A 17,202-nucleotide genomic window follows, 5' to 3' on the forward strand; every position below is an offset into this window, starting at 1 on the left:
TATCTGTGCACATAGAAATTCTTTCTATATAAATAGTCTTTATAAAGAGCATATAGAGAGAATGCACCTGTTTTCTTACTTAACTATGCCTTCTGCAAGTTGATTTTATTTACTGTAAAATAAGTGGTTTTCATACCTGTCGGGTTTTTTTATTCATGTCTTTCTGTTGGTCCTGCTGGGTTTCTACTAGTGTATGAAACTATTCCAGATTTTATGATTAGCATCAAATTTGAAGCTGAGTGGGGGACCATAATAAATTGCGTATTGAGAATGTGCTCTGACCTTGAGGACCGTGATAAATTTCATATTGAGAATGTGCTCTGACCTTGAACATGGTTTTTGTGTAAGATACATCTATCTTGGGAAACAAATCTAGCTTCCCCAGTCCTTATTCTTAACTGCCTTCAGTTTTCATATAAGAGAATAATCACTGTTTTGTTTCCTCATGTAATGGTTTAATTGCCACCTTCAGGGGTAAGTCGAAAGCAGACAGTGGTTGCTTTGGCAACGTGGATGATGACAATCCACACTTAAAAATGGAGTTCCTTTCCTTGGTGACACACAGAGTCATTAATCAATGAGGGACACGGCTTCTTGCGATAACAATTTAATAGTCTTGTTCATGCATCTGGCTCATTATTCATATTAAATTACAAGCATGACTGTTTGTTGTGCAACAAAGCTTCAGCTCCCTCTGTAATACAGAGTGCTCTGGTAATTACAGGGTGACAATTCTTTTAATTGGTTTGCTTATCTTACTGTTGGAAGATAGTTAAATTGTTTCACTCGTCTAGTCCCATCCCTTCCTTATTCTCCCAGTTCACCGGCTCTTCTTCCGACAAAATAACTGAAATGGCTTAAATTTTAATACAGGTCCTGACAGCCTTTTCTGAAGTTTCTGTTAGTGGATTTTGGTCATATTTAAAGCAATCAAAGCCTTCATCACTGGACTAAGAAGAATTTTAACAGGATGAGGATTATGGCTCCCTGGAGAAGAACTTGCTTCAAGTTTAAATTGAGAGTTTGACCTTGAGTAGACTTCAGGCCACATTGAACCCATATCTATCCAACCCTGTCAAAAACAGTCTGGTTCATTTGATGGTTCTTCCTATGGTTTCACATCTGAGGAAAACTATTCTCATCCATCCTCACTATGGACATAGATTTTGTGTATGTGTATTTAGTATGTATTATATAGTCCTTAAGAGCCATTTACATGTTCTGACACAAAATATACAACTTCTTACACTGTTATCACTGCAGTTGTAAATGTGTATTTGTGTTGTCACCTGCAAAAAACGTAACATTATAAAAAATATTAGAGAATGATCTGGTACCTCTGAGATTTGGTTTTAGATTTCACATGCATTTTTTGATCACTTGCTGGATATGTGCTTAAGAGGTTTTCGTTCAAAAAGTAAGTGTTTGTCCATCAAGAGTTAAAATGGTGGCTTTGGAGCTTTGGCAGGTCATTTGCAGTAAGAGTCTCCTGTCTCTCCTTCCAGTTACTGCGTGACTAGCTTTATAATGTAACATAGCTGGACTGGAGTATTCTCCTCAGACATTTTTCATGAAGTTGTTTTTCCTATTTGTCCTCCTTAGCTGTCTCAGTAATGCTTGTGCATTACTGTTTTCACATTAAAATATGAGAAAACAAATAATATCCCCATCAACCTAAAATAAATCAGGAAAGATGCCTCACCTTACTCTTTGTAGTTACTAGGAATGTCCTGTGTAAGGACATATAACTTACAGCATACACTGATGGTCATCAGCCTAATTCTCTGGACATATAACTTAAGTGTCTACTATGAGAATTGTCCAGCCTTTAGTTTTCAGGAGGTTGGTCTTGATTTGAGGACTTCTGAGTGATGCTAATTATGACTGAATAAAATCATGTATGGGAAGAGAAGTGCTCTCTAAACAGTCAGAAACCAAAATGCAAAATTCCTGTGGTTCACTGAGCATAGACCTAATGTCCACATTTTCCTGTAACTTACTGCAAGATGCTTGTGTCTCTTCTGGAAACTGAGGTACAAACAGTCATCAAGCTGCATGGTTATACTAGAGGACTACATAACTTTTTATGAGGAAGGAAGCTGGAAAATCATGTAAATCTTCATTTTAAAAAGAGTAGATAGACATTTTAATTGCATTTCTGACATAGCTAATTGGATAAATTTTAAATGGTTTTCTGGTGGCAGGTCTATGGATTGGTGCCTGCCTGGCTCTATCATATTCTAAATACTTCTGTGAAATAAGTGTGCTGTCTACATCCTCATCAGCAAATCACTTCATGGAGCATTGCCACTAAAAGTTACTTGGCTAAAGCGGGGATGAGGGAAGTGTTGAGGGAGAAGTGACTCTCCTTTCTTTACCAGAGGAAGTGATTGGGGAGTGGGGAGTGCAAATAAGTACCTTTCCATGGCAGGTGAACAACTGACATTTTGTTAGTCTGAATAAAAAATTTAAATGCAGATAATACTTGTGCACTAGCAAAATACAAGAGCACTTGTATTGGGCCTTGTTTCTACGAGGCCTGTTACTGTAAGAGGGGTTAGCTTCCTTCAGCATGACTGTAGCTCTCGGGTGTGTGTATGTCTCACTAAATGCTTGCAAGGGACTCAATTTACGTATCTGTCCAGGCTTTGGCAGAATACCTACAACTTAATTGTGGAATACTATACTTAATAGCCATTCCCTGCCCACAAGGATTAAAAGCACTTTTACCTCCCTAAATAATTTGAAGACCAAACCAGAATCTCACAGCAATCTGAATAGGAAAAGGAAGCCAGTTAATAATGAGTTATCCCTGAAGGAAAAATAGCAAAGAAGCTATTATCATTTTTGTCTGTTACATGTCTCCATAATAGAGTTTTGAAAGCTCTGACATAGTGTAATAATCTGGATCGTTTTAACTCACAGTAAATACATTTCACTCCTCTTGTTTTCTTGAAATACTTATTTGATTCTATCAACTATTTCACCTAAAACTGCACTTTCTGACATATAACAACTCGTCATACAAACTGTTCCATGAAGATTAATCTTCACTCTGCTGGAGGTAGACACCTAATTTTGAAAGCCTCCTGAGCAATTAAAGAATGTCACTTTGTCCTCTGAAGGGCATGACTGTTCTTAACCCATTCTCCTTCTGTTGCTTTCTACTTTTCTTGTCACTGCAGCTGGCATTTAACCAAGATGCTGTTTCTGAATTGCCCCTTTCTTCCTTCCCCATGCTCCTTCTTTTCTCCTTCATTCTTTCTTCTGTCAGCATCTCAGTATTGTCTTGTGGGATGATTGATGATGGTAGAGAGGATGCTTATTGATCCTTCCGCGAGAAGGGGTGAATGCTTCCCTGCACTCTCAAGAAAGGGATATATGTTGGCATTTTAGTTATGTTGTAATGCTCTTCACTGCAAATGTAGTTGTCTTTTCTAACGCCTCCCTATAAGTGCCCCAAGCACTTATCACCCTAGTCACCAGCTTCACCACCTTCTGCCCAATATAATAGTTGTACATTACCTGACCATAACCATATTCAAAAAATGAGTTGGATTGATGTTTCTAGATGGGCAGAACTTAATTCTGTCTCTCTTGCCTGCATATCTTCTGTGGCCTCTCTGATTTCCTGTTATTGCAGGAAAGTGTGATCCAAAGCAGCATTGTCAGGGAACAATTGAGTTATTTTTAAAATAGCAAAATCTTTCTGTTTATGGCACCTTACTTTCCCCTTTCCAATGCCACTAAAAAATTCCTGACAGTGGAGGTATATGCAGAAACTAATTATATTTAAAATTAAAAAAAAAAAAATCAATAACAAACCAGCCATAAACTAGTTGGTGACTAAGTAGTCTTCAACCCTTCTTAGTCCTTCCTGCCAACACTGTTGTAGATTTGCACCATGAAGATGGAGCAGTGAAATAGCTCACCATCAGCAGTAACTGCAGAGTTATTTGTTCATTTTAATAGGTCAGTTCTTACTGCCCTTAACTTGTTATGTATGCCCTAGCCATGGAGAACAATTTTAGTTTAAGGAGGAATTGTACCCAGCTGCAGTAGTGGCAGTATCAGAAATAACTCTCAGCTCTGTAACAGCTCCATGTGTCTCTCACTGTCTTTTACACAGAGGCAGCTGTGTAAAAGCTGTTATCTCTGCTCAGATAAAATGGCACACTAGATTAAAAAGCAATTTTTGAATAAAATTTAGTTCCATGTGTGTAACAATTGAACTATCTGTAATCTAACAGTCCTTTTCTCTGCAGCCTCCCTGCTTTGTGTGTGTGTGAGTGGGGGGTGGTGTAACATGGTGTGATGTTAACTTCAAATTCTTGTCTGTCTTTCCTGCTTATATCTAACCAGATGTCTATAATGCATGTGTCCCTGCCTTTAATTCCTGTGGGTTATCTGAGGGTTTGGGGTCACCCTAGGAGTTCCTATCAGGTGCATGGCGTGACAAGCTTGTGAGTCATTTGGGATGTGTACATGTACAGAGATACTGTAGCTTCCTCATACCAGCGATGTACTTACCACAGTTTGAGAATCCTTGATCTATGAAATGTATTCTGACTCTAAAGCTCAAGGATAGGGCAGGTGAAGTTAATTTGGAGATTGTTCCGTGTGATTTTGAGCAACTAGATAAATAAGAAGAGGTCGGCACTGAGGGCAGAGGGAAGCAGAGGACCTCCTGCTAGGTGGTATGATGAGAGAAACCTGTATTAGCAGATGGAGTCAGGACAGGGGATATTAGCCGCTGAGGCAGATGTGCTTGTGTTGGGAGGCAGCTTTGATCTGAATGGCTTTAGGTGAGATGGGTTGTGTAGTTACAAATCTTCTCTTCCATCCTATAAAGGAAGCACCAATGGCCATTTATTCATCAGGAGGCCTCTTAGTGGACATGGTGCCTTATCTGTAGAAGCTCTGTAAAAGGCAACATTACCTACAGACTTTCTATTAAATTTCACTCTGCTTAGAAGTCACTGCCGTGCTCTAACAGCTTTGTTTTCTCAGTATGTGTTGTGTAGACATTAGTGAATTCATGCATTTCTCTGTCACAGTGATTTAATAAGATCTGAAACTGAGATGGTTGAATGGGTTGCTTAAAGTCACCCAGTAAGATGAAACTGTAGAGGGTTAGAAGTCAGTAGTGAATTAAATATTGGAAACTCTGCTGCCACTGAGCTCCCAGATTCTCATGCTGGTGTGTACAGATGCAAACTGCTGATAAATGGTTGTAACTAAACCAGAAATGACAAAAACAAAGAGGAAGTTGCCAAAGGCATTGCTTGTGTCAAATGAAATATCTATTTTTGCCTTTTGATGGGTGAGACCTTGTGGGCTTTGTCCAGACAGCAGAGTGAATTACACTTCTCCCTTTGACTGACACCCATACACACAGATGTTCAAAAATTAGAAAGACATGGGAGTCCAACAGAAGAAAAAACAGGATGTGTTCAGATAATTAAAGGCAGTAGCACAATGAATATACACACAGGTGCTGAAATAGACACCTTAAATCCTAGCTTTTTCTATTTTTGAGCTCTTGATTTTGTAGTCATAGTAACATTTATTTAACAGGGCATGTCATTGCCTGGGTTTGGAGGAAGGAGTAAATCCAAACCATTAAAACCACATATCTCATATCATTGAGTTATAAAATCACAGAATGGTTGGGTAGGAAAGGACTCTCTAAAGATCATTTAGTTCCAACCACCCTGCCATGGGCAGGGACTCCTTGCTCAAAGCCCCATCCAACCTGGCCTTGAACACTTCCAGGGAGGGGCCATCTGCAACTTCTCTGGGCAACCTGTTTCCTATCTCACCACCTTCACTGTACTAAATTTCTTCCTTAGATCTAATCTAAATCTACCCTCCCTTGACACCACATAAGTCGTATGTACATGTAACACAGTCCTCTGCCTTTTGAGCTAGTGGGGAAACTGTCACCTGTAAGTTTGCCGTCTCCCTTAAACTGGAAGAGATGGACAGTATTCCAAATAGATATAAATACATATTTACCCTAGAGGAGTGGGGAGACACAAGAATTTTAAGTTCCATTTCAGACTTTCCAGGAAATCATGCTATAGTTTGCCTTTCTGGTATAGACTTTCTGTGAGCTTTTTCAGTGCCTATTCTACTTCTCCCATTTTCTTTTCTTACTGCTTTTCTGATTTGATTTCCTCTTACCTTTTCAGTCCTGGTTGTCCCCTTTGGCCATCTCATCCCACACACATCCTTCCTGCCTGTCTTAATCTGTTTCTACAGATAGTGCAGTTCAGGTTCCTGCTCTTTTTCTTAATCCTAAATCCTTATTCATTGTTCAGCCAGAACTCTTCTTTCAGCTATTAGCCCTAATATCCATTCCCTGCCAGTTTCAATTCCTAGCTCTTCATAGTTTTACTTTTATAACCTGTTCCCTTTTGTGTGGTGTTTGGGACAAGTTCTCTCTTCATTTAACTTGGACAGCTTCTTCATTTTTGTGGTAGGGTATTGGAGAGATCACTGAGAGATGGAGGGGATGACCATCTTCTCAAACGTGGTCTGGTTTAGACTGATAACCTCTGCTGTGTTTTAGCTCGTGACGTGTGAGGATTTTAAAAGTGGACTACTAGTGCTAAGAAAGCTAGCAACCAACGAACCTAAGGAGGCTTAGGTTTTGTCAGTATAATAAACAAAAGAAATCTGAAGAGACACATGGCTTAGATTTGTGTGATAAGGAAATCCTTTTTTACAAACTCAGCTGTATTAAAGCCGTACTGGGAAAGCCAAACCTCTTAATATAAATGTCTGAGTATTTTAAAATTCTCTCCCAAGAATTTACTTGGTCCTTCACGTTTCTAGTATTAGTGGAAACCCCTCAGGAAAATGACATTCTTATAACTTCTTCAGTAGTGAGGATCCTTTATTTGCTACATTAAACATTTACAGCCCAGTGTCTAATCTCCCCAGTCCCCTGAGGTATGTCAGACTCAGAATGAGTTTTCCTGGCATTCACATCTACCTTAATGATCTGTCTTCAGGCTGTTTTGTTTGCTATTTGAGTGGGTTAATCATGGTGTTTAGATCACAAATTGAATCCTTTCATAACAATAAATGGGGAAGTTAATTGAATTTTATTTTTTCTTCATGGTGCCATGTGCGGTATATTCAGGCTTCTTCCATTTGTGTCCTCGATACTATTTATTAAAGAGTTCACTAGCTTTAGATATTCAGCATTATGGGCAGTTAATAGGTGGAAGATTTAGTTGTTGTTTATAAATTCCATAGCCACTTTCATGAGGACTTAGAAATCACTACTAATCTTGCAGTTAATTAGAGCATCATGCTAGCCATACTGCTGCATTTACCCAACCCTTCTCCTGCTGATACTTGGTTTTGGTTAGTGTTGCTAGGAACAAAAAGCTTCCTGCAGTACTGGGTCAGAATACGAGGCAACTGTCTGCCCTGTCTCATGTCCCAGGGTTCTTGCACTGCTGCTCATCACTGCAGCATCAGAGTCTGTATCCACAGCTCCCTGGACGAAGTCCTTTTCATGATTCAGGGAGAACAAAGAAGCTGGGAGCTAGATGCAAGTGGCCAGAAGAGCAGGCGCCTTGAGAATAAAACGTCTGGCACTTAAATGCTGCAGCTTGGCTCATGATCTGAGACTATCCCTTGTTTTTGGCACATTCCCATGTGTGGATATAACTATATATTCACAGGAGTGGACAGTGTGTGGGTGTATGGGAAAGTTGCTCTGCAGTGTCTGTGCTCTTAATGTAAGACTTTGTCTTCTTCTCTCTCACCTGGCATATCTAGTAATAACTGTTCTGTACTGTCCACATCCTCATCCACACAGGGCTGTTCAGAAGAGGTGTAAGCTCTTCTGGATGAAAGTGTCTGCAATGACATTGAATGCCATGCATGTTATCTTTATGCCTTTAACTGATTTACCATAACTTAACTCATTTTGCCTCTATTGCACAGCATTGCCCTATATTTAGAATGAGCAACAATCCCATAGTTTCAATCCCGTTATCAATCACTAAGGATTTGCTTTTGTTTTCAAACAGCAGCTATTGTGAAGCACTTTGAAAATCTTGGCTGCGTGGTGCATTGTGCATACTTACTGTGGTTTATGATAAAAATGAGGGCTGGGAACGATTTCCTTGCTGAAAGCCAAATGCATCTTGCAAAAAAACAAACCAAAAAAACTCCGTAACATATCCCAGACAAAAAACCACCTTTGACAAGCAACATTTTAGTATGTGCTATAGTATTATCCAGTAATGATTTAAAAGGTTTTTCAAATGAGCATGAACCATATGGAATGGAACCATTTGAGACCCCCCCCATGCACCTTATCCCTTAGCTAGCCATTGACCCCAAAAGCCATAGGTCATGCTAATTCAGGATTTCCAGGCAGCAAAAGCTGCACGTTTCTTTTTAAGGACAAAGTCACCCAGACCAGAATTCCAGAATTGTTCCATGACCACCAAGAATAGATGGGACATAATTTAATTAAATCTGTGAATCATGACTTCTTCACTTGTTAGATGACACTCATGAATGTCACTGCTAAGCTATTTATTACATACTAGTGTTTTCTTTTCAGACATTTTGGTGGATTTCTTTAGGATTCTAAATGTTTGTAAGGTCCTCCTTCTTAGGTTTGTCAGGATTAAGTTAAGGATTCCAGTTCTGTGTTAGCTGCATTGTTTTGACAGGCCAAAGCTCTGGTCCCCATTAAGTGCATATACTCCTCCATGAAGGAAGGAATTCAACAGAAAGAGTCAAAATCTGTGGTGACAGTTCATGAGCCAGTGGTGTAGCTCCCTGGTGCTCTGTAGCTATTGGAGGTGTAGTCATGTCTGCTGCAGTTCACTTTTTAGTGATATAAATGAATTTAACAAACGCTTCTCTCGGTAAGGACTGCCAAGAGATCTGCTGAATTGAAACTAGATAGCCATTAAGTACTCTCTACAAAGAGCTTAAGGGTCTCTTGTCAGAGCAGGTTAAGCAACAATAAACACTAAGCAAAGAGAATCAGTCAGTAACCCAGAGCATCAGAGCGCATAAAGCAAACCTTGCTATTGACCCTTCTTCCACTTGCTTGTCTCTCAGTCTTTGTTCTGTAATGAAAAAATCTGGGAGGTTGCTGTGAGCACTATTCCCTTCTGGCTTTCCTGAAAATGTGCAGGTGGATTGGCACCACTATCAGATGTCAGTGTTGCTTCAGGAGAAGTACGAGCTCTTCCCTTCTTGCCTAGTCTTCCTGCCTATTCCTTCTTTATGTTCTTGTTTCTCCCTCCAGCTTTTTTTCCCTGCTTCTGGTTTTCCCGGGTTCATAGCTGTTCTGCTTTTCAAACTGCTTTCCAAACACAATGCTGGCAGCATTGTTGATGTGTACCCAGAGCCCTGTGCTGGTCTCTGAGGCCCATAATGACCTTGACTGCCAGAGGTGCTCCTCTCCTCTCCTCTCTGAAACCACTGAACTTCTTGCCTCAGTGGGCCACAAAAATATGAGCCATGTTCCCCGCTATCTTTTAGCAATGTCTTGTTCTCTTATCAGAATGAAGAGCTTCTCGTTAGATAAATACCTCTCTCTCTTAATCAACTTAGTTTGAATAGCAGGAGGGGCTGCAGCACAGTTGTTTTTTCTATTTATCTCAGAACTGTCAGTGACTTTATGTTGCTTCTTGTTATCCAGTTACCAAAATTGTTTACACGTTGATATTCTGCTCTCCTTTTGGAATACTTCATATGAGGATTTAAGTCTCTTTCCTGCTGCTTCTCTACTTTTTTTGGCCATTGTTTGATTAAAGACCCTCTAGGAAGAAAAAAATAACTTCATTCAGTGATTCAGTTTTAGAAAATCAGGTACTCAAGAGTTTTCACTTGTTCATTTTTATTTAATGAGATCTTAGTAGGTAGCTCTCTTGGTACCTTCCTTGTGGACTCACATATTTGGGTTTTGTCTTTTGTTCTTTTTGTGGGTTTGTTTTGGATTTTTTTTGGCTGCAAGAATAGAATGGCTGTGGAAACATCAATCCCATGTTATTAAAAATGCTGCCCTCAGCTGAGAGGAATTATTTGCTGAATTTTTACAAGTTCTCTTTTTTTTCTCTGAGAAGATATGGAGATGTGTCAATTTTGTGTGTAGATGGAATAATGTCTGTTTTGATTTGAAAGCAGCCTTACATCAAAATAACGTGGTACTGGACAGTTTTCTCTGAAATTTGCTACTTCAAATCATTTTTGTAGACTTTTAAAAGCTCTGAAAATGAAATATCACTCTCTTATTTCAATGTATAAGAGCACTCCCCTAAACTCTTGTTCTGGAGTGTGTTCCTTTCTTTGCAGTTAATAGTTGATGACATCATACAATGAAGTACACAATTTAACTGGATCTGTTTTAGCTTCTTTGATATGAAAGACAGTTGAAAACTGAAATCTTTGATAATTATAAATGGTTGAAGCTAATGATGAATAGTGAGTTCCTGCTTTTAAATGACTTAATATTTAGATAGTAGAAAGCTTTTGTGATGACATTAAAAAAAAAACCAAAACAAAACAAAGCATATTGCAAATCTTCTAAAGTTCAAGAGAATTCCATTAAAGAGGTTTTTCTTTGGTTTTGATTTTCCAGCCATTCCCCTAGGAATTATAGTTGTACGAGGAGATTGTGACTTGGAGACCTGTCGTATGTACATTGACCGTCTACAAGAGGTGAGGTTTTCATGAATTCAGGTATCAATTATTAGTCTATTATGCTTCTTTCAGTTCTGAGTGCAGAGGTCTAATAGTTGCAACAACCGTATATTAAGAGTATTGCAATTTGCCTACCACTGAAAACAAAACTTTAGTCATGATATGATAATAAAACCAGGAGTAGCACTGAAAAAATATTTTCTATTCAGAAAATGAAAAGTCATACAGACTCTTAAAATGATAACAAAATTGATGTGGATGGGTGTGTTTACGTCTCCTTGAATTGGAATGGAATACCAGGACTCTACACATACCTTGCTGAAATTAAATAAATTATTAATTAGAAAGTGTGTTATGTAAGGATAAACATCATGGTATTTAAGTGGGTCTGATTATGCAAATATCTTTCTCTCATACTGTCATAGAGTAATCTGAGACACCAATAATCACTACAAATATCAGCTAGATATTTCCAAATACACAGAAATGTATGCTCATGCAGCTAATAATAATGTTGCTTTTAATGTCTTGAACACCTTGCCTTATCATTCATAGAATCATTCAGGTTGGAAAAGACCCTTGGGATCATCGAGTCCAACCATCAGCCCTACTGTAAAAAGTTCTCCCCTAAAAAAGTTCTCCCCTAGTCCATTCTACAACACAGTCTGGGAAGTGGAGGCTCCAAATGCCCTATTACCTGAATAATTTTGTGTATGCCTTTAGTGATAAAACTAATGGATTTTCATTAATATACTGTCTCTAACTGTTTTTAATCTTCTACTGATATCTTTCAACAACATTTACAAGTGTGAGGACATTACGCAGGTTTCTAAATAGGTGGTCCAATTTACATAGGAGCTATGAACCTCGTCTCTCCCATTGAACACTTTGGAAGCCACTGACTTCCCTGTGGTTTTGAAACTGCACTTGCAACCTGAATACGGGCCTTAGTATCCCACTACAGGCTTTCACTTTTTTGCATTTCAGCCAGGATTCCCTTCATCAAAAGCATTTCTGAACATTCAGACCTGAGGTGTGGCTATTATTATCAGACATAAAACTATACTTTAAGGTGATGCATATTTGAAGTATCCGGTGATGGAAAATTACAATGAAATAATTGTGATGATGTTTTCAGCAGATTACAAATGTGATCTTATACTGAGCTCAAGTAACTTAATGGCCAGTATTGGGTGGCGAGTAGCTGCACAGCCCTGGAGAAAGCACATCTAGTTCTGGTTGAATTACCCATAGTGGTTGTGGAGGAACTGTGTTCCTCCATCCTTTTGCTGGGCTTGTACTTTTTTTTGTGTGTGTGTGTGTTCTTGATTTGGCTCAGACCTATTTGCTGGGAATGGAGTTGCCAAGGTTTTCTGCACTCTGCCAACTTGCATGCCAACTGGCGAGCTGTGCTCTGTAGGGTAGGCTTTTTGGTAGGCTATGTCATGAGCTAAAACTATTTGACAAAATTTCTATTAAAATAAATTAGATTCCGGAACCCTGCTAAATACCAGGGTCATTCCGATATGATCTACCTGACATGAGACTGTCTTAAAACAGGGAGAACTGTCAGTTGTTTTCTTTAGTGCATTCATTACTCAGAAATACTGGGGGAAAAAAAAAAAGAAAAAAAAAAAAAGACTTTAGCATCTTTTCATTTTGTTGCTGGTATTCTAAATTTAGATAGTTTTCATTGAATAAATAGGTCTGTGATATGGTAAAGATCCATTAACACAATCTCTATATTTTTTAAACCATTTTTTTGGATCAAACGCACGCAAATCTAAACTTTAGGTGAGCTTTCCATGACTATTCTGTGGTGTTTGTTTCATATGCTTAAAACCAGTGAGAAATACTTGCAAAATTATTTGTGTTTGCCCAACCACTTCAGATAGTAGAACTGCAACCAGCTCTTGTTCCTCTAATTTTTTTATCATTGCTATGTCTTTCGTTTTCCTGCTAGGACCTACAGTCTGTAACTTCTACTACACAAAGAGTTCATTACCAGGTAAGATAAGCTTTTATTTTGGAATCAGAACAAAAAGAGGCTTAACAATGTGGACTGTGCTATTTACATTTGAACCCAGGTTTTCTTTTTGTTAGATACCCATATGTTAGATGAATTTCTAATTATCATTTACTCTGGAATGTTGGAGGTTTGTTCTGCTTTCCCTCGGACAATCGTTTTCCTTGCAAAACTTATGGAATAATCTTTAAAATTAGCACACGATGATGTGAGTGATATTGCAATAACAGTGTCTTGCATATTGAAGTGAATGAGAGAATGTGTCCTGTAGGACAAATGCAAAAGTAAAACTGTTTCTCTGTCTGAGAAACTGAACAATAATGTGTTATATTGCATAGCTGTAGCAATAAAGTCTATCACTGAGAAAAAGGGTGTGCTAGCAGGCCTAACCTTTTAATAATTCTGTGCACCACAGTCATCTACCTTTATTTTAACACAATCTTCAGAGCAGTTTTTTCAATTCATCCTGGGTCCAAATGTGTCTTTTGCATGTGATGAACAGGTTCTAGTTTTAGGTGGCTAGTTTTTAAAATTGGTCTCTTTGTACATTTTACAACTTTATTCTACAATTTATGCAATACAGAACTTGCCTTTGCAGTTGGAAGTATTGTTCAAGAATGCATATTTCTCTCAGTAAAATACTGTGCTGCACAATTCTTAAATTGGGAGTAAACTAACTCAGACTAACTCTACTGACTCCTGAGCTGATCTGACATTTGTGCAGAGATTTCATACAAACCATGGTCAGTTGACACAGTGCTTAGGATCACAAGACAAGTTTGCACGGTGTTGATAGCCTTTTCCTAGATTTAACAATGCAAGATCCAGCTGATGGGAACCCATTGTGGTGAAATTGCAGTTAATTTCTTGGGGCTTAATGATTACCTGGGTGATACAGAATTCCAGTTGGCAAGAATGCCTGTAAATGCACTGAATGCAGGAAGACACTATGAGAAAATGCAATTTGGCATGTTTTCCTGGAGTTGCTGCCTTCATACCGGTTCATGGTTTGCTTCTGCATTTCCCTGTCCAATTTTAACCTCATATTTTTGACATTTGTATCAATCATTGCCCCAGAACCGAGTTTTAAAGCAGTGTTACTGTCTAGCAAACTGGCTAATAAACCAGCATGTATTATGCTGTTTCACTCATTATAAATTAACCTAAGTGGCTGCTGGCTGCTCCATGTGTAGGAAACTGCCTGAGGTAAACTGAAGAACTAAATCTGTGTGTATGGGGAGGGCCAAAAGAGAGTATGAAATGTCAGAAATGAGCCCTGTACTTGGCTCTAACCTCTGCGGTTATAGCAGTGTATAAATTAATTGCCTAGCCCACCTTCTCTAGTGCACATCAGCGTGAAATCCCTAACATACTATCAGTTTTTCACGATGCTACATTCTGAATGCACCCCCTCTGTGTTTTGTCTTCAGTATTTGTTTATCCCAGATTCTTCAAACATTGTTTTATTCTCAGTGGGTCATTTCTACAAACTGTCTTGTTAGGTTAATTTGAGGTTTCCATGTTTGTTGGTATCCCTCTACATATTACAAGAAGGGACAAAAGCAGGGGAAAAAGGACATGAATAAGGTGCTTGAGTTGATGGAACTGTCTTCTTGCCTCACTAATAAGGTGTCATGGGTACTTTTAGGTCTCATAAATGCAGTTCTCTTGCATGATTCCTCTGCAGCTCAAAACATGGGGAGTCAGCAGAAACATCAGCAAGTCCAGGTGCAAATAAGAAAAATGATGCTAGAGTAGTTTTTCATTCTGGTTTGTTTCTCTAATGAGTTTAATGCTCATAAAATACCTTTCCCATGGGCCTGAGACTTCCCAAACTAGTTCTGCGGTTGAACTGTAATGAAGTCTTGGAAGGAGCATATCACAATATGCAATTTGTGACTTGAATTTACATTTACCGACATTATCCCTATCTTCATTTTGCCAGCGTTATGTACTCTGCTAGGTCTATGAATTTGTACTCATTTCTCCTCTTTCTATCATCTACTTTTTTCGTATGCCCTGTTATCTTTGGATGTTTTCTTCCTTTTGGCCTTTGTATCCGAGTCCTCACCTTTCCACAAATAGTGCACTAAATATTAAGATACATGAAGCTTTGTGCATGTAGATACATAGGTGTTAGCAAACCTAGTGGATTTCAGAAATCCGTTGAGTCTCCCACATGTACTTCAGTTGTGATACAAGCAAACCTACTCATCCCACAACTCCATAATCCCATACTAGAGAAAGACATAGGTGTATTTTAAATCTGATGCTTAAACCACTGAGATATGTCCCTTGATCCCCATGTGCAGAAGTAGTTCACTTTATGGAATGTTATGCTGTCATTGTCTTCATCTCTCCTGTAATGCACAGAGGTTGAAATCAAAAACCTGTACATGAGAGCAAGGTTTATGGGATCAGGTAAAATCCATGAGTCTAAATACGGGAGAGAATTGAGGTTGTTTTATTTTTGTCAGGATGACTATAGATGCTGATATCATGCATCAGAAGACATATGTGTATAGATACTTTTTTAGTCAAGCAAAGTTTGTAAGTTGCTGCAGTAACATTTCAGACTAGGTCAGTTGCCAGGACTATAGGCAAACTCTAGGGCACTGAGGAGACAACAGATGAGTTGACTGGAGTCCTGTTTGCTTTTTTGTCCTGGATAACCAGAAAAGAAAAGCAATAATAGATGGTTCCAGTCAGTCACAGAGGCAGAAGCTAATAAAATGAATCTTGCAAAAGCTGTCATGATACCAAATGAAATTAATAACGTTTTGTAGCTGCATCATGCTAGGCACTGATATGCATTCACCTGGCTGAGGAATGAGTGTCCATCAAAGTGCAAACTGCTAATCATCATCAGAGCTGCTTGAAAACAACACACAGTGAATGCAGGCACCCTGCTGACCAGGAAGCTGGGGAAGCTAGGAACTTATGCATGTCTGAACAACATCAGCATGACCTCATTTTTTTCTCAGGTGACTGAAAAAGTGTCAGATACCTTTATGTAAATCGAAGACCAATGTCTGCCTCTTAACATATGAGGGCATTATTTGCTCTGTAATCAATTTGGAAATTGTTTTACCCGGTCAGACTGGAACAACAACTTCTTCCAGCATTCTCTGAGATTTCCCCCAGGTTGAAGAAAGCAAACTACTTCTTCCCCTTGGTCTTTCTGACACATGTCTGGGCAGCCTGGGGAATTGAACTGATGAAACTCTCATTTTTCTGTTGATATATTCTTTATTTTTTTCATAACTTTTTCTCACACAGGGCTACTCAGGTAAGTATTTTAGAAATACGTCAGATTTCCAAAACAGTAAGAAATTGCTGAGAAATATCTTTTACTTCTAGGTTTTCTTAACGATGGAAACACTAGGCAGTAAGAACAGAGGAAAATATATAGGAAACTGTGAACCTTTGAGAATCTGTATGAATGTTCCAGATGTGTTGGACACATTTGATTCACCATAAGCTTTCATTTTGTGTTGGTGTTTCTGCACTTTTCCTCTTGTATACAAAGCAGCCTCGCTTTCCTCCTGCAAACCATGCACACGGTGCCAGGTGCCTGGGGGAGTGGTGGGTTTTGTGTCACTTGGAGTCTCTCACTTAGGCTGGGTGCCTTTCTGAAAGGTCTGCTGTAGCTCAGGCTGGAGTGGTGGATTTCTGTGTTATGCTAGGGGTTCATAGCACTGTTGCCCCTTCTGGCTGAAACCTCATATTTGTTTGAAATCTCTTTTTGGAACTCACTCTTTCAGCCAGCCTTTACCTTCTGGTGTTTGGACCTTCCAACAACTACTGACCTGATAAAGACATACGATTACCAATATGAAAATCGTTTGTCCTGCATCCTGCTGTCAGGAAAGGTTCTGGGCTCCTGTGTGATATTCTGAGAAGGCCTAATGAGATATCATTGTATCCTGGTCTGTTTTCACCAATTTACGCCCATGTTATGAATATATTTACATATACATTGTTCACATTCTGTGCTTTCCATGCAAAGCAATACTTTTCTCAAAGGTACCTTTCCTCCCCATTGCTTCTACTTTTTCTTTTCTTGCCTTGTGATTTGGTGTACCACTCTCTAGTCTGTTGTCTGAAGGAGGAGTAAAGTTTAATCTTGAGCTAGTATGTGCCTGAATTTACATAATTTGCAGATGTGCTGATTTTACTGCTTAAGAGGTAAATAAGGATAGAATCTGGCTCTATGCAGATTTTGGGTCCGCGCCTGACATCCATGCTGTTGTGTTTTGTCCTGTGCAAATATATTTGCGTTTAAGCATTGTGTCCCAGTGGCTTTAGGAATTTGGCTGGCCATCCACTGGCACCATGAAGCAGACCCATGACCACCCTTTGCTTTCTGAGATCCCTTTTGCCTCGCCAGCTTGGTGAGAGGTGAGAAAGCAAGGGGCAGCCTGTTTGACTCCTTGGTGAGTACAGGTCAGGAAGAAGGCCTTCACTCCCCACCAGTCATTTGGTTT

The 17,202-nt window shown here is 39.1% G+C and overlaps 1 protein-coding gene across 4 annotated transcripts in view; it reads left to right on the forward strand.

Annotated features, from left to right (window-relative positions):
* The window catches only part of DGKI (diacylglycerol kinase iota), a 221,713-nt gene that overhangs the window by 150,421 nt on the left and 54,090 nt on the right, over positions 1 to 17,202 (forward strand). For all 4 annotated transcript variants that reach the window (XM_074826020.1, XM_074826017.1, XM_074826018.1 and 1 more), the window contains 2 exons: positions 10,628 to 10,707; positions 12,653 to 12,697. In XM_074826020.1, coding sequence (XP_074682121.1) covers positions 10,628 to 10,707; positions 12,653 to 12,697 — 125 coding nt within the window. The remainder of the gene's footprint in view (positions 1 to 10,627; positions 10,708 to 12,652; positions 12,698 to 17,202) is intronic.

The sequence above is a fragment of the Strix aluco genome, chromosome 5 (genome assembly GCF_031877795.1).
Source record: "Strix aluco isolate bStrAlu1 chromosome 5, bStrAlu1.hap1, whole genome shotgun sequence".
Taxonomy (NCBI): domain Eukaryota; kingdom Metazoa; phylum Chordata; class Aves; order Strigiformes; family Strigidae; genus Strix; species Strix aluco.